Source organism: Ascidiella aspersa, chromosome 5 (genome assembly GCF_963924565.1).
Source record: "Ascidiella aspersa chromosome 5, kaAscAspe10.2, whole genome shotgun sequence".
NCBI classification, from domain to species: Eukaryota; Metazoa; Chordata; class Ascidiacea; order Phlebobranchia; family Ascidiidae; genus Ascidiella; species Ascidiella aspersa.
Window position 1 is genome coordinate 18,378,731 of NC_139451.1, and position 27,670 is coordinate 18,406,400.

The 27,670-nt window shown below is 35.8% G+C and overlaps 3 protein-coding genes and 1 long non-coding RNA gene across 7 annotated transcripts; 2 read left to right on the forward strand and 2 right to left on the reverse strand.

Annotated features, from left to right (window-relative positions):
* Positions 1–61: 61 nt before the first annotated feature.
* On the reverse strand, positions 62–26,086 carry LOC146145184 (sodium- and chloride-dependent GABA transporter 1-like). Of its 4 annotated transcripts, none has more exons than XM_083390294.1 (15): positions 26,018–26,086; positions 24,089–24,188; positions 23,668–23,774; positions 21,890–22,020; positions 18,559–18,685; positions 18,284–18,452; positions 14,991–15,126; positions 14,112–14,246; positions 13,490–13,593; positions 12,994–13,118; positions 12,715–12,827; positions 12,411–12,548; positions 10,685–10,888; positions 4,991–5,158; positions 62–363 (listed from the first exon to the last, which is right to left on the reverse strand). In XM_083390294.1, exons 2-15 carry the CDS (start codon positions 24,160–24,162, stop codon positions 268–270), a joined length of 1,827 nt encoding a protein of 608 aa, XP_083246420.1. In that variant the 5' UTR covers positions 24,163–24,188; positions 26,018–26,086; the 3' UTR covers positions 62–267. The 4 variants fall into 4 exon arrangements, with proteins under 4 accessions (XP_083246420.1, XP_083246421.1, XP_083246419.1 ...); XM_083390295.1 differs by lacking the exon at positions 26,018–26,086 and adding an exon at positions 25,076–25,178; XM_083390293.1 differs by lacking the exon at positions 26,018–26,086 and having other exon boundaries at positions 24,089–24,394.
* LOC146145185 (uncharacterized) lies at positions 5,179–10,678 on the reverse strand. The gene is made up of 3 exons (XR_014498733.1): positions 7,725–10,678; positions 6,962–7,144; positions 5,179–6,840 (listed from the first exon to the last, which is right to left on the reverse strand). It is a non-coding gene; the product is annotated as an uncharacterized LOC146145185 (long non-coding RNA).
* LOC146145186 (zinc finger BED domain-containing protein 5-like) lies at positions 15,877–16,533 on the forward strand. The gene has a single exon (XM_083390059.1). It carries the CDS (start codon positions 15,877–15,879, stop codon positions 16,531–16,533), a length of 657 nt encoding a protein of 218 aa, XP_083246185.1.
* On the forward strand, positions 17,147–17,742 carry LOC146145187 (protein FAM200A-like). Its single transcript, XM_083390297.1, has one exon. It carries the CDS (start codon positions 17,147–17,149, stop codon positions 17,636–17,638), a length of 492 nt encoding a protein of 163 aa, XP_083246423.1. The 3' UTR covers positions 17,639–17,742.
* Positions 26,087–27,670: the final 1,584 nt, after the last annotated feature.

The window sequence follows — 27,670 nt, forward strand, 5'->3', positions numbered from 1 at the left end:
TGATTAGTGTTATCAGTAATTAGTGATAATAAACATGCCAGATTCGGGAATACAGTGTCCAAATCTGGCATGTTTATTATCATTAATTAGGTACTAATAACACTAAAACCATCAACATGGCGATAATAAGAATTTTGTTCCTTTACCCGGATAAAATAAAGAGTGTTTTAGCAAAGGCTAGAAATTAATATCAAAATTAATGCAGTTTTATGTTTCTCCGTTTATAGAATTCTTTTTCGAAAAATAAACTTTTTAAAAGATTGATGGTCATACTTCGTCAACTGCCAGAGAAATGCTCTCTGGATGTATGTGTTGTTCAGTATTACCAGGGATTGGCGAAGGTTTTAAAGAAGCAAGAAATTTCTGAAAAAGAAATTCTACGTTAGATTACAGGCCAGATAGGTTCGAAGGAGTAAGCTCTAATATTTAACACATATGTCTATATTATATTCATAGTAATATGTGCGCCTTGTAACCTTTTTTTAAAACAAATTATTGGAAATTTAGTCGCTGGTTATTATCAGAAACTAACTTACAAAAATTTTATACAGTAGGCCCTAAATTAATTTGTCAGGAATCATGCTACAGAGAAATGGTTCTTAACCTTTGGCGCTCCCTTGAGGGCGTTGTTTTAGAAGGGCAAAAATACTCAGGGGCGCTATATTCAGAAGGTGTAACAATATTTCTCACTGCAAACTTGTTGTAGTAGTTCTCTTAGATTAGGATCAATGTATATTCGTAGTCTGTGTAGGCCTAATACCCTATATCAGTACTTTTCAAACCTAAAAAGAACCGTTCGCACTTTTTTATTTCAGAAAATTTTCATTCGCTCGAAACAAGCACAGTAAGTTTGCAACCTTTAGTTTTTCCTATTTGTGAAATAACAATGGAAGGGTTTGTGTATTGAAACCATGCGCCTTAATCGATAAAAAATAGACAGCTTGAGCTGCAATGAACCACTGACAGACTATATTACTGTACCTGTAACGCATAAGTGGGGGCACCAGCCAGTGTTCCCTCGAAGAAAATTTTACTGGGCAAATTTTTTTTGTAGTGCGCAAGAATGTTTTAAGGCTGCGTTAGCAGAGGCCTGCGGCAGATCAATGTTTTTTGTATTGGGGCGAGGAGTGAAAATTTTAAGGATGACGTCACGTGCTGTGTTCGGCACTCTTCTAAACTCGATTTTTTTTTCTTGAAGCTTGATATTCCTGACATTTAATTCTACGTGAGATAAAAAAACCACACACCTTGGATGATAAAAATCGATTAGACAAAGTAATTTATTACGTCACAATCGTCAATGCGGATTTGATTTGTTTACTTGCTTTTAGCTACAAACATCAACAAAAAATGACCAATGATAAATTCTTAAACAGTTGTGACTAAAACTGAAGATATTTTAGTTTTAATTTGAGAATGATGTGCGCAAAAGCAAATTTTACTGCGCAATTTGTCTGGTGTGGCTGCGCAATTGCGCAGTTGCGCACCTTAGAGGGAACACTGGCACCAGCTAATTTAATTACTGTATTACACAAATGCATCATAATCACCCGCACAATGTTTGCAGTGGTGGGATTCAGCCGGTTCTATAAAATAGTCTCGCGGAATTTTATATGATCAGCGAACCGGTTGGCATTACTGGTTACTGTCAATGGATTTTTACATCTCATTCCTTACATTGATTTTTGAGATCGAAGTAGCTCACGTGTTTTTTTTTTTAAATGTACAATGGTTAAGGTCGCACGTAACAGTCATACATTGTGTAATTTTTTATAATTGTAGTAATTTTCCTTTTGTGACTGTTTGTCTGAAAATGTAATTGTTGCGTCATAAGTACAAGTCATGAGACCAAGGTTGCCAGTTTGGATTTTTTAAAGCCAAATTTGAAAATTTAGGCTTTTTTTGAACCTCTTGGGATTTTTTATTTTAAAAAAACAATCCAAATGAAATTTGTCTTTTTTAAGCTTTTTTTGTTTCATTCCAAAATTTCATGAGTTTTATGTTAAGAAGAGATCAAACTATCACAAAAAGAGAAAAATTGCCCCGAAAAATGTACTAAACGAGACAAAATACCAATAAAATTTTACAAAAAGCGACAAAAAATTGAGAAAAATTGCCACAAAAAGAGAAATTCAATGTACAAGCATGATCATTTATTACTTAGAGCTAGCCAACCTACAAAATTTCGCCCTATCTCATCCTACAATTTCAAAGGCAAAATAAACATATTTATTCAGCCTCTAGAAAAATTTTACAACCACACTAATACAGGTCTATATTTTAGGAATATCAAAAAAAAAAAAATAAATAAATAAAAAAAAAAAAAAAAAAAAAAAAAAAAATATTGAATATTAATATTCGCCGAATATTAAAATATAAAAACATTTGCCAACCGTTTAACCAACAAATTGGGGTAGACCTTGATCACACCTTTCCAACGATACTACACATGATGCCAAAGATATGGGGGATAAGGGTTTAAATCGACGATAACCGGTTACTTTGGAAAAACAACTAAAGACGAATAAAATGTCAAAGAAAGACCTTAACAGCGAAGTTCGATCGCTTAAGCATTTTTTTGCGCAAAATTCTCATGCATTTAATGAAAATCAAGGTGAGGAGAGTGTGACAGGTGTTGACTGTGCTGGTGACTATGTGTCGGGCGAGAAAAGTTGTGTTAGTAGTAGTAGCGGTGTTGAAATTAGTGAGGATGAGTGTTGTGCAGAGCCCATGTTGTGTGAGAGCAATTCGTCGTTTAGTAACACATCTGACCACGGGTCGTCATTTGTCGAATACGATACCGCCGTCGTTTAAAATAACAGCTGCGAGTTTTGGACACCTAATATAAAAATAGCAGAACAGCAAACATTTGAACTCACCGAATCCGAGTGGATTCCATTAAAATCATCCGTATTTGGCCGAAGTTTTACGAATAAAGATTGGTGTGATGTGTTTCATCAAGCACTTAAAAAACATAACCCTTTCTGTAGTTTTGGTTTTACAAGGCATTTTGGGAATTAAAAAAACGATAAAACCCGTTCTTTTAATTGTATAGGTATTGTACATTTGAATTTTGCACTTGTAAATTTAGTATCGACTTGCTAAATGAATATCGGTTATCGTCGATTTAAACCCTTATCCCCCATATCAGTGGCATCATGTGTAGTATCGTTGGAAAGGTGTGATCAAGGTCTACCCCAATTTGTTGGTTAAACGGTTGGCAAGTGAAAATGTCTCTTCATTTTGAGGGGATGCTACTGGGAGCAAAAATGGCGATTATATCGCATGGTTAATTATGAATATAAATATCGGTTATCGTCGATTTAAACCCTTATCCCCCATATCAGTGGCATCATGTGTGGTATTGTTGGAAAGGTGTGTTCAAGGTCGTCTACCGCAATTTTGGTTAAACGGTTGGCAAATGTTTTTACTTTTTAATATTCGGCGAATATTAATATTCAATATTAATATTTTTTTTAATTTTTAATTTTTTTTTTGATATTTCTAAAATATAGACCTGTATTAGTGTGGTTGTAAAATATTTTTTTTCTAGATGCTAAATAAATATGTTTATTTTGCCTTTGAAATTGTAGGATGAGATAGGGCGAGATTTTGTAGGTTGGCTAGCTCTTGGTTCATTTATTGTATTTTTATTAATTTAAGGAAAAACATAGGCTTGTTAGAGTTTGTAGTAGATTTGGCTTTTTTTGGCTTTTTTTTTAGGTGAGTTTGGCTTTTTTTATTTTTTCCATCTGGCAACCCTGCATGAAACGACTGCTGCTTTTTAGTTTAGATTGGCTGTTAGCAGTGATGTAATTCAGCCGGTTCGCAGTTCGCAACATTCGCTTGAACCTGGGTTTGGCGGGTTGCATCCTGTTCTTGTAACTACTTTAATTATTTCCCAGATAATATGACTTTTTGTAACAGAACCGGCTGAAATATATGACTTTTGTGATATAACCGGCTGACAGAAAATTTGAATCCCACCACTGGATGTTTGTCATCCGCATTTTAATTCTTTTCATCCGCACAAGTGTACTATCCAATGGGTTGAAACGCACTGCCTTTTAGTGACTGCATAGAGCTAGCTGGTAAATCTGGAACAGCGGTGTACAATTATATAACTTTATTGTCTCAGTCTCCAAATGTAACTGGTTGGAGAAACAAAAATAACAATGAACAGGTTTATAATACATTTAAAACCGGACAGATCTGCCAGGCCTGTTAAACGGGGACAATTTTATAACCCGATTTAAGAGAATAGGCTAACAAATTATTAATACAACGTTGCGAATTTGACTACCGACAACCCCAATCAGGAGTCGAAAATTACTTGTATTTGCAAAACTTTTTTAGAAGACCAATGAATGATAATATTATAACGACTTTTGCATTTGATTTGATTATAATTATCGCAATGTTAGCTATTTGTGCAAATCCATAACGTCTTTGCTACCAGGCCATTACATCACGAGTACCACCTATCCAAATTCTAAAACAAGGTAATCAATTGATTTATGAAAAACTTTTATGTGATTGCGGTGCACCCATTTAATTGTGCAGTCAATATAGTGTCAATCTTTTCCTGTGGCTAATGCGTCAAGTCTTAAGATTATTATATAACATTTGGGGTTTGGCCCACAGACATGTAGTTAAGAACTGAGAAAAATACACTGCTTTTATTCTTAAGGTAAAAATAAACGTGAAAGCACTTCTTTAAGTAAATTCACCACTTGTCAGAATTTAAGTTCAAATTTTCGAATTGCACAACACTACAAAGCAGAATCTGCTAGTTCATCCCATATTATGGTCGGCGCCATACTATGGAAGTCTTTGGAAACGGGCGCTGGGAAAAAAAGGTTTAAGAACCACTGTTATAGAGCATGTTATTAGGCCTAATCTTCATAAATACTCTTTTCCAAACTTTATTACCACGTTTGCGTAGATTTACTGTGAGTAGATTAATACGTTACACGCTACAACAGCCTACCTGAATGACCGAACCAGGATTTTTGCACATCTGCAGAATAAAAAATGTTGGCACACAAAGCATAGAACTAAGTGAAAGCAACATTCCAACGGCGTTTGCCCAGGGCGGGTATACATATGTGTCCAACACCAAGGGTCGATACTTTATACAGTAAAAGATGAAAATATACTAAAAACAAAAGAGAATATATGACTTTAGTAGTAAGTAGGGGTTTATTTACAGCCAATATTACAAAAGCTAACAACTTAGTAAAATGCAATGTCAACTTTTAGTTTTCCGTCCATGGTTAGGCTTTACAACTATATAATATAACAAATATCTACATAATAAAAGAGAAAGTTTGTGAGATGTGTGCGTGTGTGTGCGGCAACATGTTCGCCCAGTCATTTTACAATATATTTGTGTTACATCACACTTGAAATTTTACGTCACACTCAATGTGATTTACAACATGGTACAATGTAAAGCCCGATTCCCACTGGCGTCGTAAGCTCGTCGTTAGGGCCTTCTGATCCGACAACGACGAACGTTAACGACGGCCTATGCCCACTGCGTCAGAGCATACGCAGAGCGGCTGTTTTTAGCGATGCTTACGACGCGTTAAGACGAGCTAACGACGCTACGACAAAGTAGAAACTGTTTCTACTTTGTCGGGCCTACGTAAGGACGTCGGGAGTGAAGTAGGCTAGTCAAATCATGGTCTGACTTGTATTTAGTTTTAACCAAGCATAATAATAGCACAGGACAAACAAACAGGGTAAAAGTATTTACAACTTGTATTGTCAACAACTGATTAATAGTCATACATTTATAAAAAAGTAAACACACCTTTAGTTTGCATCATTTTACATAAAAAATGTCTTTATCCTATCAATGGCAAATGCAATTATTGCGTGAAAAAGTTGTGTTGGTTCAACTAGAAGCAGCTTGTTTGTATAGTCTCTTGAAAACAAACGAAGCCAGGTATGTTGAGTAAATAAAGTTTATCGTTTTTCACAAAAAAACAGTTTTTTTGTAAGCAGAGAATTCTGGGCCGATGAGATTTTCATGGAAAGAGATAGTCAATCAGAATTTCTTCTTGTGGACAAACTACTTGCAAAAAAAAATCCAGAAAAATTTAGGCAATATATGCGAATGAACCCTGATCAATTTAATTATATTTTGGAATTGCTATCGCCTCATATAGCAAAAATTACAACAAACTTTCGAAAACCAATAACTCCCAAACAGAGGCTTGTATTGACTATCAGGTATGACATCAATATATTAAGTATAACATAAAACAATTAAAAACTAAATAATATAAATTCATCAGGTATCTGGCAACGGGATCTTCCCAAAAGCAGTTGTCATACTCTTTTAGAGTAGGTCATTCAACTATTGGGAAAATCCTTAGAGAAACCCTTTTAGCAATTTGGAATGTCCTTGGCAGACAAGTTTTAAAACCACCAAACCAGGAAGAATGGATCAAAATTGCTTCTGAATTTGAAACTCTTTGGAACTTTCCAAATTGTATTGGTGCAATTGATGGAAAGCATATTCGAATAAAAAGTCCACCACATAGTGGATCAGAGTATTTTAATTATAAGGGTTATTTTTCAATTGTCTTGTTGGCTGTGTGTGATGCACACTACAGATTTATTTTGGTTGACATTGGGGACTCTGGTCGTCATAGCGATGGAGGTATTCTTTTCAATTCTGAAATAGGACGAAGACTTGAGAGCAATCTCCTGGGTATTCCAGCTCCATCCAAATTAAAGCAATCCAGTATAACAGTTCCATACATGCTAGTTGGTGATGATGCCTTTCCGTTAAAAAAGTATCTGATGAAGCCATATCCTGGAAGATTTCTAACAAAGGAAAAAAATATATTCAATTATAGACTAAGTAGGGCCCGCAGAGTAGTGGAAAATGCGTTTGGTATTTTAGCTGTAAGATGGCAGATTTTTTACAATTTAATAAATTGTAAACCTGAGCTTGCAGAAATGGCAGTCCAAGCAAGTATTGCACTTCATAATTATTTGCAGTCACCATCCAGTAATTTTGGTGACATCCCAGATGAGTCTGGAGAGTGCATTCCCGGATCCTGGAGAAGTTCGATTCCCACCTCAGTCAACCTTAGCAGGGTCACAAATATCGGATCGAACTTCTATGCTAGAGAAGCAAGATTTATTAGGGATGAACTGTGTCAGCACTTTAACACAGTTGGTGCTGTGCCATGGCAGTGGACCATAGGAGACCATAATTAGACCTTACACTTATAAAGGCAATGTTATAAATGAATAACCACCGAGACAGTGTACTTTTTTCAGTCTTTAACATTATTGCAGTTTCAGACAGTGTAATAATTGAAAACAGCAATGTTATAAAAGTGAACAGCAGATGTTTTATTTCTTTGTGGAGAATATTTACTATAAAACATATTTGACATATTGTAAAATTGTTTTTGGTTTTCACAGCATAATAATTAATTAAGTACTGTATAATGGAGGAAGAGACTTGGAATCGGAAGCTGATTGACATTGTGTCAAGCCTACCTATTATATACAATCAATTTCACCCTGACAAAAAAAATAAAAACAAAAATGAAAGTACCTGGAAAGAAGTCGCTGCCAAAATGAATTCATCTGGTACTTTTGTTTTCAAAACTTTTCATTTAATATTATATTACTGTTATACACTATCTACTGCTCAAATCAGTTTACTGATATTCTTAAGTTAAAGCAATGCTTACCACTATTTGTTTCACAATACGCAGTACAGTTCTGCCAGATGCGATGGGGAAATTTGAGAAGCACCTATGCACGAAAGCATAAAAAGGTATCTGGTGCTTTAAGTGGATCTGGTGTGCAGGCTCCGGAAGCCTGGCCATACTTTTCACAGCTCTCTTTCTTGGAAAGTTATATAAAACACAGAAGGTGTGACTTGTTTGTACTCCCAGAAAAACTTCAAGGAAGAGTTATTAGAATGCCTTTAAAATCAGTGTTAATAGCATGTTTCAAATACTATACAGATTTGTTGGAAATTCATGCATTGATATTCATACAGATTTTGTTCCTTAAAAAATTTCAAATTGTAAGTTCTATTCCAGCACCAAATTCAGCCATAAAAGATAGGTAGCAACATTAAACCATATAAATATGCAGAGCTTTAGACAGATTTTTTTTCATTGTTTTCATTTGACAAACAACAAATATTTCTGCATCATTTTTCTAGCACAAAGGACAACTTTTTCTCCCAAGAAGTCACAGAAACTGAGGAAATGGTTACAGTTTCTGAAAATTTTGGTAAAAACACTACTTTATTGAACCTCTATCACTTTATGACAATAGTATGTAATATGTATATATTCAGATGATGTATAAACATTTTATTTCTCGAGTCTGAGGAGTGAGAATCGGTAGTAATTTTCGGACAAAGGAGTAGCATTAAAATGAAAAAAGGAGTTCTAAGTTACACAAATATTTAAAGCACAAATAGTAAATGTATGACTATTTATCAGAGTTATAATTGAAGGTTTCAGGCACAAGGTTTTAAATCAACTCCACAGCTCTGGTTGTAATGTAAATAGTTTTCTTCCTTTATATTTCAATGAATTTGCTTTTATATACTGCAAGTACAATACAGATTGTAGTGCCTTTTCAAATGGAGAATTGGAGGGACAGTTAAACAACAGTGACACTCCAACATGCAGTGAGACAGTTTATGATGCAAACGGCAGCAAGAAGAGGAAGACAGTAAAAGAAAGTGATCAAAGAGAATTCCAGGTAAATACATTGTTACTAATTACCATGTAGTCTTTTTTGCAGTTTAGTATGTAAAGAAAATGTTAGGTGTTTGGTCTATTGCAATATTACCATGCTAGTATTTTTTTGCAGAGAAAAATGCTCAATGTTTTAGAAACGTCACACTCAAGGTTGGCAAGTTTAAGTGAGCCCAGGCAGAATGATAGGTTTGACAATTTTGGTGCTTTTATAGCATCAGAGTTGAGAGCCAAGTCCCCACAGCATGTAACTCTATACATGCAACACATGACGCAAGTACTTTATGCTGATATATCTTCTGATTTTTGATACCATTTTGTATTTTCCTTGATGATTGCTTTCTGTTGCTCCTCTTTTTCTTTTGTGTAAAAAAATCAAAATGAAAAATGAAACTGAGTCTTATTTTCTGAGGTATATGATTATATCCAAAGCGTGAAGTAAGCCACGTGCACTGAGAAACCCTGCTTGAATAAGATATAACAGCTCTTTTATTTTAGTTAGACCTTGTTTTTTTGCATAATACCCTTTTATGCTGATCCTACGATCATAGTATATTAAAATTAGGTATGGTGTTGTTTTAAAACATTTTTATAGATACAGCTTAACATACTATAGCACCGTTATAAGTATTGAAATAAATCATTTTTTACTTGGTTACAAGTCTTTGTCAAACTGAAAATTTATTTACATGTAGGGCTTGTAGGCGTACGATATATTAGAATAAGGTCGTTTCACAATCGTAGCAGTGGGCATCGACCGTACGTAACCAACATCGCTGTCGGATCAGTCGTGTTTTTCAAAATCGGAGGAAGCATGGGGATTCCCCGATCGTAGTCGTATCGTTAACCAGTGGGAATCCCGCTTAACCAAGATTGTGTTTAAGCATGTATCCCAAGCCCCAGCGTTAGTTAATTGAATATAGGTATATTTAGAAGTTTTTGTGGACCACCGGTTGAGAAACACTGTTATGAACTATGCTAACAAACGTGTGCAACGTTCCAAGTAAAGACTAAAGTTTAACAAGCCAAATTTAGGCAGAGTTCGCAAAATATCGCGTTTGTTGTCGCAGTAAGTAATAAAAGATAGTTCAAGTTTAATTTACCTGCCGGGAAATAAAAAAATAAAAATTTAGGCAGATTTCGCAAAACATCGCGTCTGTTGTCGCCGTAAGTAAAATATAGTCCAAGTTTAATTTACCTGTCGGGAAATAAAAAAATAAAACTAAGTACATTTCCTTCATAAAGTAAAATTTTAATGTTTCCAACTAAGACTATTATGTTTAGAAACTTATTGATGCCTGTTTACGCGTAAAATTTAGGTAGAGTTTGCAAATTTACGAAGAATTGAATTTTTATTTTTAAGCCGTTTGTTAGCGATAGTGATAGAGGCCAAAGCCTATAATGACTTCTTACAATGTGTTTACCCACGCAATACTTAGCAGAGTTCGCGAAATATTGCGTTTATTGCAGTAGTTAACAGTAAGCATTTGTTTTTTTAATGAGGATTTTTCTCACGTTTGACGCAGTTTAGCACCGGGATTACGTATTTGCTTAAACATGACGCTATCAATCAAGTCTAAGCAATTGGTGCTGCAACTTAAAGTTTTACGTTTGGGAGTTATTCTCAATTGACAAACGTCACGGATTTTCGTTACTTAAATGATGTATTGCAAGTTTAGCCAAGTGTTGTGCGCTATAGTTAACCGACTTCACATCACATGATTTGAAATTTCTATTTAGTGACACTTAGTTCAAACCTTTAGGCATAAGCAAATTTGTCATGACATTTAAAAAAATATGTTTGCATTATTTATGTCATTTACGAAGATCTTACGAATACACGTTAAATATTCTTTTTAACCTGGGCAACGCCGGGTGTTTCGTCTAATAGTCTATATATGTTGTTCAACCAACCCTCCCGCCATTCTTACCCCGGCAAATCCAGGCGTGAAATACTTGTAGCAGTACTTGAAGAAAGGGTTCGGGTAATATCCTATCATGGACTTGACGTTATCGTAAAGTCGATTCGAGTCGTACATCCAACCGATGGCCACCGCCTCAAAAAAGACGATGAATAAAAGCGAGATGCCACTTGCTGCGTACATGTTCAGCAGCTCAAAGAGGTACACGCCACCCTTCGAAAGAAATGTTTTAAAAAACAGTGTCCTAAAGTGCATAGAAAGCTAAGATGCTAATGGAAGGCATTACGTGTTACGACCCATTAAGCCAGTGGTCGGCAAACTCTTTTTATCGCGGCCCAAAGTACTCTTTTAAGAGCTATTGAAGGCCCACTGCGTAAACCAGCGTTTCTCAACCGGTGCGCCGCCGCGCACTGGTGCGCCATGGAAGGCTGCCAGGTGCGCCGCGAGCAAAATGAAAAAATAACGTAGGTCCTATTGTATAAAACATATATTTTTTACTTTCCTATTAGCTCATTGATTCCACAAGCCTTTCAAGTAGAAAACGCAATAAGACCTACAAAGCAACAATATCTAAATCAGATAATTAATCTATAATAGGCTACCATAGTAGGCCTATTAAGACCAGCGACATAATAACGCCAAATTCGCATCAATGACCACGACAGAATAATATTTAAAATAGTCTAGATAAGACCTAAACATGTCATAACAAGTCCAAAATTAATCGGCATAAGTCTTAAATAGACAAAATATAGTTTTTAGTCTTAAAGGCTGAAGTCCCTTTAAAAATATGCAACTATAAAACCCATCTATATAAAAAAAAATTGCAAGCCATTTAAGAGAAATACCGGTACACCTAAAAAATTTCGCTCTCGCTTCGCTCGCAAGGTGCGCCGCCATGTCTTTATACGTCTCTAGGTGCGCCCCCGAGTAAAAAAGGTTAAGAAACACTGGCGTAAACTAATACGAAAAGTGGCGGATTCAGGATATTTATTTTAAGGTGAAATATGACACGGCGCCTTGATGCCCAAACACTGCAATATCATAATGTAAAACATACTATAAAACGAAGAACATACGCGCGAAGCGCGCAAAATTTTTCCATTACCTTCAGTTTAAGTTAGCAAACAATATAGTTCGACAGGCTTCCAGGACATTTGGTACGTGGGCCTTTTAAAGCTAAAAATCCAATTTAAAAATTCTATGCCACCAACTTTAAAATAAAGTTGCAATGAATGTTCAACTATCACGCGGCCCACAACTACATGATAAAACTAAGCTATTCAAAAGTAACTCGCGGCCCACCAAAAATGGCTCTGCGGCCCACATTTGGGCCGCGGCCCACAGTTTGCCGACCACTGCATTAAGCGGTCCAATACAACCATTGTACCATAAACATTTTACTTAGAAATCTGTAAGCAATTTAAAAATAAAAATACTACAATGAGCTAAACTTAAATAATTGTGACCAGCAAACAGGATTATGGTTGTGCATACTATTGGCTTAAATCTAGAAATTTTAGCGAGATGAATAAGTAAACCTTCTCCAGTTTACATAAGATCCTAATTGACTCTGGTTTGTGCATCATACACCAAAATTGGGAGGGTTGTGTAAGTTTTTGTCTGAGATGTCGAGAACAAAAAGTTGGGAACCACTAAGGTCAAAAATTTGATATTTCGTTAAAATCCTAAAATACTTGTTATCGATTATTATTATTTTAATATATTTTTTTACATTCGTCAGAAGAGGTAATCCACAAATAAGAAGAACCAGAGAAACGATTCCAGTGAATACTTCCTTTTTGGGTATACATCTTTTCAATCGAGGGAAGGTGTCGGAAAGGGTCGTCACAGTAGCCTCGACGCTAGCAAACTGCAAACAAAAACAAATCACCTACTTCTAAAATTACTATTTTTTCTGTACTACTAGCCAGAGGGCTGTATTATTTGCCTATTTTAACCAAAGAAATGCAAAAAAAGATAAAACCTTAAATGTTCCTTGTTATTTTGCGTTAGATTGGTTATTGTTGCTTACTCACCTGTGTGTCGATTCCGACCAAAAATAGAGTGGCAAAGAATATGGCCGACCATACATGCGGGAACGGTAGGAGAGACAGGCCGACGGGGTAGACCATGAATACAAGACCAGGTCCTGCGGTTGTAGTTTTATTGGTGTTTAGTTTACATAACTTATACAAGGTAATGTTTGGTTTAATATATATTCTCTGTTGTAAACAAAGATACAACCTAATGCGCATGTGGATAAGTAAGTAGGTAGCTTCCATAAGGCATGCAAACTCAGTTACGACATGTTTTACCTGAAGTAGCAACGTCAGAGATGTTTTTCTCCTGAACAAAAGCCATATGTCCAAGTAGACCAAAAATCACAAGGGAGGCCAAAACTGACGTCAGACTACATGTGCAGGCCAACGCTAAGCATTGTCTAGAGCAGAAACAACACAGGTCACCAGAAAAAAAATTGGGTGTTTTAAAGTTTCTGACCAAGCTTAATATTACAGCTGACAAATCTACACATTTTATGAAGGTTTAGCGTTAATAAAACCAAAATTTGTTTTGTAACTTCAGGTTAGATTTTGGGCAGTTGGCTTATCTCGAGTGCTAATTTTGTGAATAATCCAGGAAAACATTAACTAAACGTTAAAAACAGAGTAGATTTGAAATTAATGAACAAAATAAAATTTTTATGTGTTACAAATAGTGTAGTTTAAGTAAACATATTTTTTTAGTAGGATTAGTTAAATGATGAATTTAAAAATAATAATCACTCTGAAAAAGTATCTTAATACTGCTTACTTGTAACAGTTATTATTAAATGTGTTAAAGCTACCGAATGTGATCAGGACGGTAAAACAAATTCCTAAGGAGAAAAATATCTGTCCTCCGGAGTCAATCCACACCTTCAAAAAAGTATCGTTACAACAAGAGTGAGATAGATTTGTCTCAGCCTTTTCTTTAACTGCCAAATTTTCCAATGTGTTATAGTTATAGGATATTTTTACTAATGTGTAGGACCTCTGTAATTAAGATATTTACATACTTAATAAAAATACGCCGTTGATTGTTACAAAAGAGTGTACGTTAATACAAAATTGAATTTTACCAACACAATACCCTACCATCTCAAATGATATAAAATCCTTGTTTTTTATTGAGAACATATTTTCGTATTTACTGGAGTCAGTTGCCCCGTGTGTAAGTGTAACCGAGCAAGTTAAAAGATAGTTGCGAACAAATCAAAAAAGTTAGATGAATGTCACATCTACTAAATATCATCTAAAAAGTTGTCAGGGAACCGACACGTGTTCTTTTTTTTAAATAGTTGAGAACCACTGTTGTAAATACATAACGACAGATTTAGAATATTATAACTTTTAATACTTGTTTTGTTTAACACTTGTCCTTAAGGAACTCTTACTTGGGGTTCGTACAGCTTTGTAAAGTTGGGCTTGAGAAGGTACTTGATACCTTCGCCAGCACCTTCTAATGTTACCCCTCTCATAAATAAAGCAAGCAGGAAAATATAAGGAAGAGTGACAGTAACGTATACCACCTGAAAATAGGGTTACCTATATAACTTCCATCGTATGTAATATTTAACTTCGGCAGTATGTTTTCAGCGACCAATCTTTCCTAAGCTTAAATATTAGAAATAAGATTTTAGTAATTGGCTTCTCCTGCTGTTTGAGTTGTATGGTCAACAAAGGGGGAATTTTGAACTTTTTTTAATATAGGACTAAATTACGTTTTTTTTCAAAAAAGACAAAAGTTACATTTTTTTTAACTTGTTCGTAATGTCCACCTATAAAAAGTGGCTAAACACAAAATAGCCTACGCCCTCCACGAAATACTTAAAGGAGCGCAACAAATAAGTAACACGTTCGGCTACATTTTTTCGGTTTACGTCCGCAAAAGTTAGATATGAATACTGTATCAAAGAGAACAGTAAATTATATACCGTAGGCCTATTGATATAGTTTTGTCTTCCTCTGTAAAAAAAACACCAAAAACAAACGGAATGCGTATGTGTTAAATTTACAGAGGTGCTGATTAATATTTCTTGATAAAAGCCAACATTTTAGTTACTAAAACCAATTTCAAGTATTGTCCACCTTCAAGCAAAATTTTACGAATTGATTTCATTCCATCACAATTAACATTCTTTCGGCTTGCTTAAAATAAGAATTGATCTGAATTTTCATAATGCACATCTTATCCAGCTTGGATGTTTAAAGTAAAATAGATTGACAAAAACTTTAGTTCATGTTAAGGTTAAGCAGACATAACTCAGGCTAACCTTTCCGCTCCAGCTCACGCCCTTAAAAATGCACAAATAAATAACCATCCAGGATACAAGAAAACACCCAACCAGAATCCAATTGGTAATTGTACCCATGTCGTCGAGGCCTGACGATTGTTGCAAGAGGTTGTGTCTTAAAATAAATTTTAACTGGCAAAGCACAAGATTGTATACAACTTAGTCATTTGCGACAAATATTAAGCCAAGTTCGTGACAAATTTATTATCATACCAAGTTAAGCCATTGGTATCAAAACTCAATATCAAAATATATATTGAAATATTAAAATGAAAAATAAAGCCCTTACTAAACGGTTTTGTGTGCGGATAGCCAAAATGTTTGACAAAGCTTTTTTAAGTTTAATTAGCACGAGTGTTCAAGTGGAGTATTTGTCTAAGTCAGTGTTTCCCAAACTGTGGTACGCGTACCACTAGTGGTACGCGAGAGCCTTCCAGGTGGTACGCGAGCTACTCACTGAAGTTGCAAAGAGTTAAGGCAATATAACGTATTTGTTGCGTGTATTAGCCTATACTTTCTTCATGGAGTCATACGTAAGCTATTCTAACGGGAATGTTACTAAGTTGTAATGTACAATACAACGCTAGTTGTTGCAGATTCGGGTTAAGCTACGTATTATGCATTATTATGTCATAATTGTTTTTATTTGGCTTTCACACGTCAGCAGAAACGCCAATTGTATGTTAGGCATATGAAGTAGGTAGGCATGTCAGCTGTAGCCTAGACCTTCTGCTGATAGTAGGTTTTGTAGCCTAACTATTTATCGATCTTCCATTTATGTTCAACTAATTTTTATATTGTTAGGAACTGTTGTAGTGTTACAGCTTAATTGTATTTAGTTTAATATTTACAAGCTTTTTCTAACATGTCGAAGCGAAAGTATAGTCCAACTTACATAAAGTATGGGTTGATAGCTATCGAACATAGGGGAGAGTCTCTGCCGCAATGTGTAGTTTGCATGAAGACCCTTGCTAATTCGGCTATGAAACCCAGTCTCCTCAAGCGTCACCTTGACACAAACCATTCTAACGAGAAAGACCGAGATGAGAGTTACTTTCAGCGACTTGGGGAGAACGCAAAGCGGCAGCGCCTGGACAAGGGTGGCACAATATATCAGAGAAAGAAGGCTGTTGTTAAAGCATCCTATGAAGTCGCTCTCCTGGTCGCTAAAAACATGAAGGCACATACCATTGGTGAGTCTCTCGTAATGCCAGCAGCAAAGATCTTGGTTAAACACGTGATTGGAGAGGAGGCGGCTGCAAAGCTAGAAAGTGTATCCCTTTCTAACAACACTGTCAAAAATCGAATAGAGGAGATGTCCATTGATATTGCCGACCAAGTTATTGTGGGTTTGAAAAACTCAAAGTTTGGGTTTTCAATTCAGCTGGACGAATCGACGGACATAACAAACAATGCTCAGTTACTTGTGTACGCTCGCTACACGCAAGACGATTCTGTGAAAACTGAGTTGCTGATGAGCAAGGAACTTTCCAGTACAACAAAAGGAAAAGATGTTTTTTGAAATGTTGGACAATTTTTTCAAACAGAATGAACTGGACTGGAAAAAGTTGATTGGCTGTACAACAGACGGGGCTCCCTCCATGCTGGGGCGTAAATCAGGCTTTGCGTCTCATCTGAAAGTTGTTTCACCAAACGCAACCATTGTTCATTGCTTCATACATAGATTTGCCCTCTGCGCAAAGGTGCTTCCTGAGAATATGTTACTCTGCCTGAACCGAGTTATCAAACTGGTAAATTTTGTTAAAACATCCGCCCTAAATACCCGATTGTTCAAGCGACTTTGTGAAGATTTTGGCTCCAACCACACCGGTCTTCTCTATTACACGGAAGTGCGCTGGCTCTCTCGCGGTAATGCGACAAGGAGACTGTTTGAACTGCGGGATGAGCTACTGCAATTTTTCAGGGAGAAAAATCACGCTTTTCAAACAGATCTAGAGAGTAAGGATTTTGTTACAAGATTGGCCTATTTATCCGACATCTTCGAAGTCCTAAACAACTTCAACCTGTCATTCCAAGGTCCCAACAGAAGTTTACCTGAGTTTATCTCGAAGCTGGAAGCGTTTGTACGTAAACTGGCCCTCTGGACAGAGAACGTGAAGAATAAAAGCTACGGAATGTTCAAATGCCTCACCTCTGTTGAGAACGAACCTAATCATGAACTTTCAAAAGAAATTGCCTGTCATCTTTCGCAACTAAAGACGGAGTTGATGCATTACTTTCCTGACGTTGCATCTTGTGCTTACTCCACCAACCCATTCTTCGTTGACCCGGCCGATCTACCTGTAGGGACTGGGGAACAAGAAGAACTAATCGACATTCAAACTGACATGACGGCAAAGATTAAGCATAAGGAAGGCTGTCCTATAAATTTTTGGTTGAGCATGGCGCCATCGTACCCAAACCTAGCCAATCACGCTGTTCCTCACTTGTTGATATTTCCATCTACGTGGGAGTGCGAGCAGGGGTTTTCGGCTTTGATGGCCATCAAATCGAAAAGCCGGAACCGTCTTGCTGCACCTGGGCATGATTTTCGCTGCGCTGTCAGCAATGCTATTCCTCGTATTGACCAGCTGGTCGAGAACAAACAATTACATCCATCTCATTAAACATATTTGTTGTGTTTTTGTTCATTTTTTAATTTGTCTTTCAAATCTGGGCTGATATTAGTTAGTACAAAAAATTGTTATTGTAGTTTTTGAGTTTTTCAAATTTTCTGGGTGTAGGTGGTACGCGAAGACAGTACGAAACCTCTGAATGGTACGCCAGTAGAATAAGTTTGGGAATCACTGGTCTAAGTTGACGCTGGTTAAAAGAAATGTCTTAGCCAAAGACTTTTGAGTCAAAACGCCTGTTAGACCTTATGATTTGGATTTATTTAGGTAAAATGAATGAATCGTTACAAACCTTAAACCTATTAAAATTTCGGACCAAAGAATTATATGTTATCTTCTGCTCGTTTCGATAAGTCTGGGCATGGTAGACACAGTCTGAAAGGGTTTTGGAAGCCCTGATCTATCCACTTACCAGACCTTATACGACAAATTTGTTTAGGATGAATTTCAATAAAAAAAAATATTTGTTATTGTATAAGAAAAAACGTAACTGATTCTTATAAAGAATGTTGTCCTTTTGAGTTTGTCGTATAAACGGTTTAAGTTTAGCACGTTTTCGTTTTTTTTTTTCAGCAACAACATTTAGGCCCACTTCAACAAATATCCAATCTAATGTAGAAATTCAGAACAAAGCCTTACCGCCAAAACTCTGTCTCTGAGGATATTCTAAGGGACTTTGTCGCATTGGCAAACGACAAGTTGGAATACATCACGTTTAAAGCGCTGGTGTTGGAAAGACTGTTATTGGAAATTCCTAAACCTTTTATTTCGGCCCAGGTGATGCAGTTTGGAGTATTCCACCAGTTATCTGCAAGATCACTTTTTACGAAAACAAGAAACAAGTGGATGCCTCTTTGTGACAAATATATCCATTACGCTGTTACATTCATAAGAGAAACCTATTTATTGCTCACCACAAGACGTCCAAGACAGAGAACCCGGCATCAAAGAGTAGACGAAATAATAAAGCGTCCAAGCCATGACCACCGTGTTGTATACACAGAATATGAAATTGACCCAAGCACAACCGAACCCAATGCCCTGTAAAGGTAAAAGATAATTATTCAGTTAAGGAAAACTAGTTTTTTAGTTTAAGCAGCACATTAATCCCGAATTTACATTGGACGGCCTGGTCCATGAAAATAATCACGTGTTGGGGTTCGATGACATATTACTTCAAAAGATAATAAGATGTAAAAGATTAAGTGTAATGATATGCGTTTAGTTAAAAAAAGATTTGTGAGTCAGGTGACGCGCAAAATACTCGATATGGTGACGGACTTAGTGGTGTGCATCCATGTGTATCGAAGCGTGCGTATAGTCTTTTTCGTTACTTGCCGTTTATTTTATTCGCGTTGTTTGTTTGGTGTTGCCCAAAACAAGAGTTTCTCAGCGCTGGCCTCGGCCACTGTCGGCGGAACTAAAACATGTTATTTTATTCGTAATCCAGTTGAACTGAAATTTTGTGGTTTTCATTATGACTTCAAAGACCTTTCTTGTAACGTTCCGTGACGCATTTTTGAAGCAAGGAATGGCACAATGTGTTATGAGGTTCTCGAAGGGTAGGGTAGTTTAAATTTTGAAAAAAAAATTGAAATGTATAATCCAAAATCATTACAAATTTATAGGCAATTCTCTCCTAACATCACTGGGCACTGTAATTTATCATTAAAGTGTTAAATTAAAATAGAATTAAAATTAATTTAATGTTTGGCTTTGTGTTTTGATGCCAGCCATTTAGTTTGAAGCCCTTAATACCCTGTGATCCTAATGTCCTCTTAACTTTATCATCTTTCACAAGCACGTTTTTCTAACTTTGCCAAACCTGTATAATATGTTTAATCGCCCGAAGTTTTAAAATAAATTTAGACAAACTCAACTTCAAGATGATATTTTTTTTTGACAAGCTGGTTAGAGTAGCAATACGTGAGCATACGATTTAGGTCAGTGTTTCCCAACCTTTTTCACACTAGTGCCCATTTAAGCTCAATATTATTTCATATCGCTCCCCTCATCTTGCTCTACAGCAAAGTATCATATTAATCGTTGTCTAACATCATATTGTCTTCACTTTCGTTTCGATAAACTGTCAATCATATTTTAGGTTGTCTAACATACATTAACTATGGGAATTTATAGATACATTATTTCACCAGGTTATATCATTACCAGGAAAATTTAAATCAGGGAGGGGTCGGCAACGTTTTCTAGTCGCCAACCAAACTCAGAAAGGTCTCCGTTGGCCGCATTTTTTCATCCATACTACTAATGAAAAGTGTAATAAAGCTACTTTTAGGAAACGCGTTAACCTTAATAGATAGTGCAGTGTTTGTTAATCTTTTTAAGTCCGGGCGCACCTGGCGAGAGAAGCGAGCGCGAATTTGGGAGGGTATACCGGCATTTCTCTTAAATTTCCTGCTAGTTTTTGTTATTACATTACCAAAAAAGTGTTAAAAATATATGTGTAATATTTTTTAATACGTTTTCCGTTTTTCCGTGACGCACTTGGTAGCCTTCCACGGCGCAACGGTAAAGAAGCGCTGATCTAGTCCAGAAACAGCTTCAAAATGTGTAAACAAACTGGACGTAGAAAGATCATTGAAAATTTTTCTACCGTACTAAAGGTAAAATAGTCAAAAAGTATTTGAAATGAATTCATGTCTAGTTGTCAAAGAGGCGCGGCTGGCCGAATCCGGCGGCGACCCCTGCTTTAAATATACAAACATTTTGCCGCGTATAAAACGGTGAAACGCAACAAACAACTAAACATAAGAAAGCCAATTATTACGTAACAATGGTCGGGAAACTACTACAAGTTCGCAGTACGGAAGTTGCCATAAGGCTAAAAGTTACCTACAATGCTGTTTGTTACAATTTTTATATGAACCTTTTACAAAATTTTGCCATCGGTACTTTCATGTAACGCCCCCTTATGTGCGTTCAGCGCCCCCCAAATTACAAAAAGACCCAAAACGCCCCCTTGTAAGTCGCCAACGCCCACAAGGGGGCGGTACCGCCCACGTTGGGAACCTCTGATCTAGGTTATTCAATAAAACATTATTATTTAAAACAAAAACAAACTATAAAGGCTTATTTTTGCCTAAAACAGTTTTATTGAAATGAGCCGCGCACCGGATTATCATGCTTAGCGATGTGGGCTACGGACAGTAGTTTGCCTAGGTCTGTTGTTTAGCTTTCCAAAGACTTATCCAGAAGACTAATCCATATGCCACAAAAAATAGTACAAATATAGGGGATTATTCTCTTCATCCCCCTTTCGCACTTAAATTATCGATTTTGTTGTTGTTTAGATAGACTTTAGAGCAGTTGTTCTTAACCTTTGGTAACCTGTCGAACCCCTATTCCTGTGTTATTCTGCAAGCGTTCGTCGAATCCCAAATTTTCGCCAGTATTCGTTTCTTCCTCCTAAGAGCTGAAACTGGGCATAATCAAATTATAAACTTGCATTTATATAGGTTAAATTGGCCAAACTTTCAATTTATAACGTTACATGACACCTTGGCACATAAAAGACGCCGAACCCCTGAAACAGCTGCGTCGAACTTCAAGAGTTCGATCGAACCCTGGTTAAGAATCACTGCTTTAGAGTATTATGGTCTCGAAAGACAAATTAATCATCTTGCTGTAAGTACAAAATTGTATTTTAGTATTGTTTTAGCATTATTTAAATGAAACCCTCAATGTCTAGTTTGACACATTTTTCTTGTAAATTTGTCGTCTGTTTTACTGTAGGTTTGTTCTTTTGTCAGCAGGGTACATCGAAGTAAAAACTGTTCTTATTTTGCGTTCGATTTGCAGCGAGACCTTATCATGACGCGTATTTTAAACGGGAGCAACCACTTTAACGTGATTGGTTTTATCAAGATTATTTCGGCAAATTAATTGTGGGGGCCATTGAAACCACAGTTGCACAGAAACTGCGTAAAAAGTTTGCGCGAAGCGCCAAACTCATATACCGTACAACGTGCGTTCATCATGTTTTTCGTTGGATACGTTTTACTTAAGTTACATAGCGTATTACAAAGAAGTTAAGGATTCACCAAGCGCAAAATCTCAATAGCTTAATTGCATTTTTGAGAGAGTTTGAGATATTTTTCCTCATCGCTTAACAAATTTAGTATTCAGTTAAATTTTTAAAGTCCACAGAAGCCTATACATACAGGTTTAAGCCATTCGCGGTGTAATTATAATTGCGTCATTTTGGTTCTGTCCATGTAAGCTTACCATCATTGAAGGAAGATTCTCCCAAACTTTGATAGCACTAAGCTTCGTGTATTGCCCCAACGCCACCTCCAGGAAAAGCATGGGAATACCACAGAAGAGAAACATCAGCGAGTAAGCCAAAAGAAAAGCACCTAAACGACATTAGTTATTAAATATTATCTCTTAAATTTTTGTTTATTGCTAAAACGAATCTATATAACACCTATATTGTTTATTTATTAAGGAAACTAGACTAAAATATATTATTGAACTGGACTAAAATATAATATTTATTAAAGCAAAATATTAGTTAGTAAAAAATACAAACTTGCCGTCGTTTACCGCATTGCTACATCTTTTTTAACGTTTTGTTGAAATTGTATTTGGTCGCTGTAGTTTGCTTCGTTTTTTTATCAATTAATTTTTTTATACAACCACAATCTCCGTGACACAGACTCGTAACATAATATCAAGTAGCTGTATTGTTTTCATTTATTTATTGAATATAAGTAGTGGGCATTCATTATTTAATATAATTCATTTTACATACCTAAAACATGTTATCATGCCCTGTATTATCAAGTTACAAACTATTATTGTAGGATTTTACTAACATGGCCACTTCTAACTGCCTACGATAAACTGCATTTTTACGTCATTCATAGCAGTAGGTTATTCATTAGGAACACTGTCACAAAATTTGTTATCGCATTCATTTTGCGACGAAAAAAGACAGCAAAAATGTTTTTACCTATTAGCAAGAGCGCTAGTAAAGCGAGAAAAACGTTCGCGTACGTAAAGCCTTCTGCGCACCGCTGCGAGGTTACAAAACTTTTGTTTTAAAATCTCCTGTTCTAGAGTTAGAAAATCAAGAGATGTCATCTGCATTTTAATAAAGGAAAAAAAGTCTCTTTGATTATAGTCAAATCATAATACCTGTGAAGCATTATAATGACAATGTACGATAGCCAAACTACTGCTAATAAGCATTAAAATACGATGGAAATATTTTGGTGAAAACATGAATAAATATTTTCTACGTTTTTTTAAGCATATAAAGCAAATTGGTAAATTAATTTGTCGTGTATTTAATATTTGCAGATTGTCATTTACGAACAACGATCGTATTATTTGTTTACTTTTAAAAATAATAAATGTTTAACCAATTATTTGTAGTAAGGTACTAATGTTAACATATATAACTTAATTGGTCCCTATTATTTGTGATTTACGTAACTGAATTTAAATCGTCTAAATAAACTTAATTACTAGCAAAGTATGCCATTATTTGCAGATAAGATGCAGCAGGAAGTTTAGTAGTATATTACCGTGTAAATATGCTGTTGCTACCAGGCATATAGTATAGGCATATAGTAACTGAAAATAAGTTTTTCTGGTATGACCTATCCAGGATGTCTTTATCAGGTAATGTAACAACACATAAAATGTTTGTCGTCTCTGGCCTGGATTATAATTATGGCCCCAATTTTTCTTGTTTATATGTGAAGTGGATTAGTTAGGCAATGGATCCCTTATTTTTCAGAGATTAATCCATTTAACATTTGTTAATTAATTACAAACCAGAAAAGTCTATCTGTATACGCTAGGCTGCGCTGTAAACAAGGTGACGTGGCAAGCTTTTGAAAACGAGAATTAAAAGTCTATTAATATAACGAAGGTGCAACCACGCCGTTTTAACTGCCTATGTAAGTAGTACATTAACAACTTTAATATATATCGTTCTCATCAGCGCACCATATGAATGGAATTTTAACATTTGGTAATATCCAGTAACTCACCTCCTCCATTGCGATAACAAAGATAAGGAAAACGCCACACATTTCCTAAACCCACCGAGTATCCCACCATAGCAAATATGAAATCAATTTGCTTGCTCCAGGTTTCTCTGTGAACAAAATTGTTAATTTCTTTCAATTTTTGTAACAAACCAAGCTGTTTCCTGTTGGCATTATGGAATGCGGCAATACCTGGAAAACTACAAGCAAGCCGGGAAAAAAGGAATGCATTTCATTTTTTTCTATTATTTTTAGCGTTTATCAGAATATTTTTCTGGTCTAAATGCTAAAACCCAGAAACAAATAACAAAGGTATGAGTATAGTCTTCACAACAACGAAAAAGACTATGGTTCGAGTATACGAATGTGGCGTGAGCGGTGGAAAAGTTTTATGATATATTTATTATAACACTACAAAATATACCTTACAACTTCTTTTTTCATATTTTTGCTTGGCCTTTTGTTGAGAATTGCATCTTTTGGCTCAGGGTTGTCCATAGTCAGTTTTCGTTAGCATTAACTGTCTAACAAAGCGAGCGATAGTATTAAACTTTGTATTTACCAGGGGTTGTATTGATCGTGTTATACAAGAGAGTGTCAATGAATGGTGCAACGGGACGTGCGGCCAACATGTTAAAGATGGCTCTCTGTACAAGTTCTGTTTTGCTTATAGATATAAATATAACAGAAATAGTGTCGAAATTACTTGATTTTATATTAAGGCTGTGAAAAAGAATACTTTTTTTTATAATAAACAAGACTTTGAAAAAAAGAGAAAAAAATACAAACGTTCTAATGTAATTAGAAAATAATAAGCGAGCCCAGCCCTCAATTCTCGTTTTCAAAAGGCACGTCGCCTTGTTCACATATAACTAGCCTACATAGGCAGGGTTGCCATACCGTCCTTATTTATAAGAAATGTCCTTATTTTCGACTTGCGTCCTTATTTTGTCTTATTTTCAACAACTAAAGAACTTCAATCGTTTCCTGTGGTAACCGGTTTGAATATTATTCTAAAATTATGCTTTTGCGCCGAGATTTTATGACATCACAAATAAAAAAGTACTTCTAAGTGGTGAGATAAGTAGGGCAGTGGTACAGTTTTGGTGCTCTACCAGGATACAGCAACCGACGACATGGGTGCAGTAAACAGCCGAACAAGGTTACTGCTGCGTAGGCTACAGCAGATTAGCGGCACGGGTAGCGTTTATTGCGAAGTGGTTGGCAATGGGGAAATGGGTGCATTGCAGTCAACACTTCGATTAAATTAGTAAAGCTATAAGCTGCGGTGACCAACACTTCAATCGCGATCCACTTTTTCATCGCCACATTTCGCCGCGTTATGTGTCGGACTTTTAAAATAGCGTTCTAGCAACATAAACAGGATTAGACGAAAAAACAAACCACAAACCTTGATAAACTGCTGGAGCAAATTGTTTCTGCCAAAAGTATGGAATGTGATACACGGCTCGTATAAATACAATGCATGTCCAAAAAAGTTAAAAGTTTTTAAATGCTAATCTAATTTTTCGGTTGTCCTTATTTTTGGGTCCATGTCGATGGCAACCCTGTATATAGGCAATATAAAGTGTTATATTTTTACGTAGGAAAGTGTAATAACATTTATATTTTACTTGCATATACAAAATGTCGTATTTTTTATGTTTTGTTAATAGGTTAGGAAGGAAGTTTCGATTTTTGCGAAATAGTCCAAACGAATATTATTGTTCTTTACGTACGAAAACATAAAGCAATTTATATTTTAGTTGCATATACATAATGTCGTATTTATTTTTCCATTAATATAGTTCACAAGGAATTTTCTTGAAAAGGACCAAGCGAATATATTCTTTTTAACACGAAAAAACATAAAGCAATTGATATTTTGTTGCGTGTTCAGTTGATATTGTATCAATTTGATTGATATTCAGGAATAAAGTATTACACGTTGCAAGAAAGTTCCTAAAAATTAGGTTATGTTTTATGCATAGAAAAAAAAAAACTTGAAACTTGAAACTTGAAACTTGAACTTGAAACTTGCATAGCTTTGTACACAACCTTTTAGCTATTAACGGACGCATAAACAGTCTGTATTTTTTTATGGGCTCCAGAAGAGATGCTCGACAATAGCAGATCTAAAGCGATACCCGAAGTGCACGTATCGGTATTGGTCCGATACTAGGGTAGTATCGGCGCCGATAAAAACAAAATTGATTCCTATGTAGTGATTTCTTCTTTAAAACGGTTATTCAACAAAAATCGCCTCATCCTGGTCAAGTTTGGTTAGTAAATTTAGTTACTCAAGTTACGAAACAATAAAGCGATTTTGGCATAGTAACCTATAGAAACTTACCTTTTGATCGTATAGTGCTGCGTATACTATCATAAAAGTTAACGAAAACAATTCCAAATTGTAAAGCAACAATCCCTCAAAAGGTATACTTGTAAGTCCACAAGGTATGCCAAACCTACATTTTTGATAAAAACTATTACGCCTTTAAAAACTTGCATACGTGCGCTCGGACTAACGATTCTGCCTAAATTGTTACGAAACTCGTCGTATAGCTATAAGGCCGGACATTATATCTTTATAAGCGCAATGGTTTTACAATACACATGGTCAACAAAACACTTAAACCATGGTTTGTAGGCCTAACTAAGACTACAAAAGTTGTCAAAAGGTATTACCCATATTTTAAAGACTCAAACATGCTTATGAAATGAAACGCACACGAATAACTCAAATACACACTCGATCATCGCAAAAATATGTTGGCCGAATCAAACCCGCCCATATTAACCCGGAAGCGTGCGAACAATTAGGAAATATCTCACGATTGGTACTAGCGTAACAGTTCGACAACCACTGGATAAAATAAACAACTTTTTTAAATAAAAAATATTGCCACTTACCCACCTGTACCTGACTAAACTATATGAAATAGTAATATCAAAGAGAGCTAGACTAAAACTAAAAAGTTTGAAGCATTTTTTTATAATTATCACCTATAATTATTTTTATAATTATTCATGAGAGTAATCAACCGTTGCTGACTGCAGAAAATGTACGGGTACCGTTTTAATCAAGCGAAACAGCGCATTTATTTCCCAAACCTAGCAATTGTATTATTATGTGTTAGTCGGCGTAGAACGACATGGTAGGGGCCTACTCACCGACACATTGTTTTTTAGAGGTAAGGTTGTCAGAATCCATTTGGCCAGCTCAAGTTACGACTAAATATGATCGCCCCGTCAAAGATCAGGTAACTGTTTGTAGCATACAGCCAATAGATTTTAGAAGCTTCGACAGTGGATTGCATTTATTGAACGATCTCCGGTGTCCACCATATTCGCTTTAATGTAACCTATACACAATATTTTAGTGTGTATTATTTTCAAATAAATCAAGCGGAAGTATAAGTAGGGGTTTTACATCGCCCGATACCTTATGTGGAACGCCGAGGCGAGTAACACCTCAATAGGCGGGGTTGCGGTCCTTGTATATTTTATCGAGGGGTATTTTTCAGGGCCTTATTTTTAATGGTGGTTTGTCAAAGTAGTTCGGTCATTTAAAATTGAGTTATTTACCAGGTTATTTCTCCTGGAATTATATATATTACACTTTGGTTTGTTGGTTTTTGGGTATATATTAAGTTGTACTTTACCTTGACCTGTTTGTGCAAACACAAATAGAAATGGGCCGAAAATGTCCTGGCCTTCACCTTTGACTTTACAGATGCAAAGGGGAAAGTTAGCTAAGAGATATATTTTCTGTTATGTTTTATTTTGTAAAGACTATGCAAAACTCATTCGTTTTAGTCTTACCAACCCGCCCTCTAAAAAGCTTCTTTTTTAAGTAATAGTTTCTGCGCTTATTGGAATACAGACCAACTTCACTACTACCAAATGCCAGAACAAGTCCTGTTTATTAAATATTGATAACTCTCGATAGGGGTATAGAGCTTAAAGCGCTTATACGTTGACACCAGACTTATTTACGATTTTT

Excerpts from the sequence above, each read along its gene's own strand:
- LOC146145187 (XM_083390297.1), top strand. The coding sequence starts at position 17,147 with ATGTTCAAATGCCTCACCTCTGTTGAGAACGAACCTAATCATGAACTT.
- LOC146145186 (XM_083390059.1), top strand. The coding sequence starts at position 15,877 with ATGTCGAAGCGAAAGTATAGTCCAACTTACATAAAGTATGGGTTGATA.
- LOC146145184 (XM_083390294.1), bottom strand. The coding sequence starts at position 24,162 with ATGGACAACCCTGAGCCAAAAGATGCAATTCTCAACAAAAGGCCAAGC. Across the intron at positions 22,021-23,667 it reads TTGTTATCGCAATGGAGGAG|GTGCTTTTCTTTTGGCTTAC; the intron begins GTGAGTTACTGG and ends AATGTCGTTTAG. Across the intron at positions 13,594-14,111 it reads CAAAGCTGTACGAACCCCAA|GTGTGGATTGACTCCGGAGG; the intron begins GTAAGAGTTCCT and ends ACTTTTTTGAAG.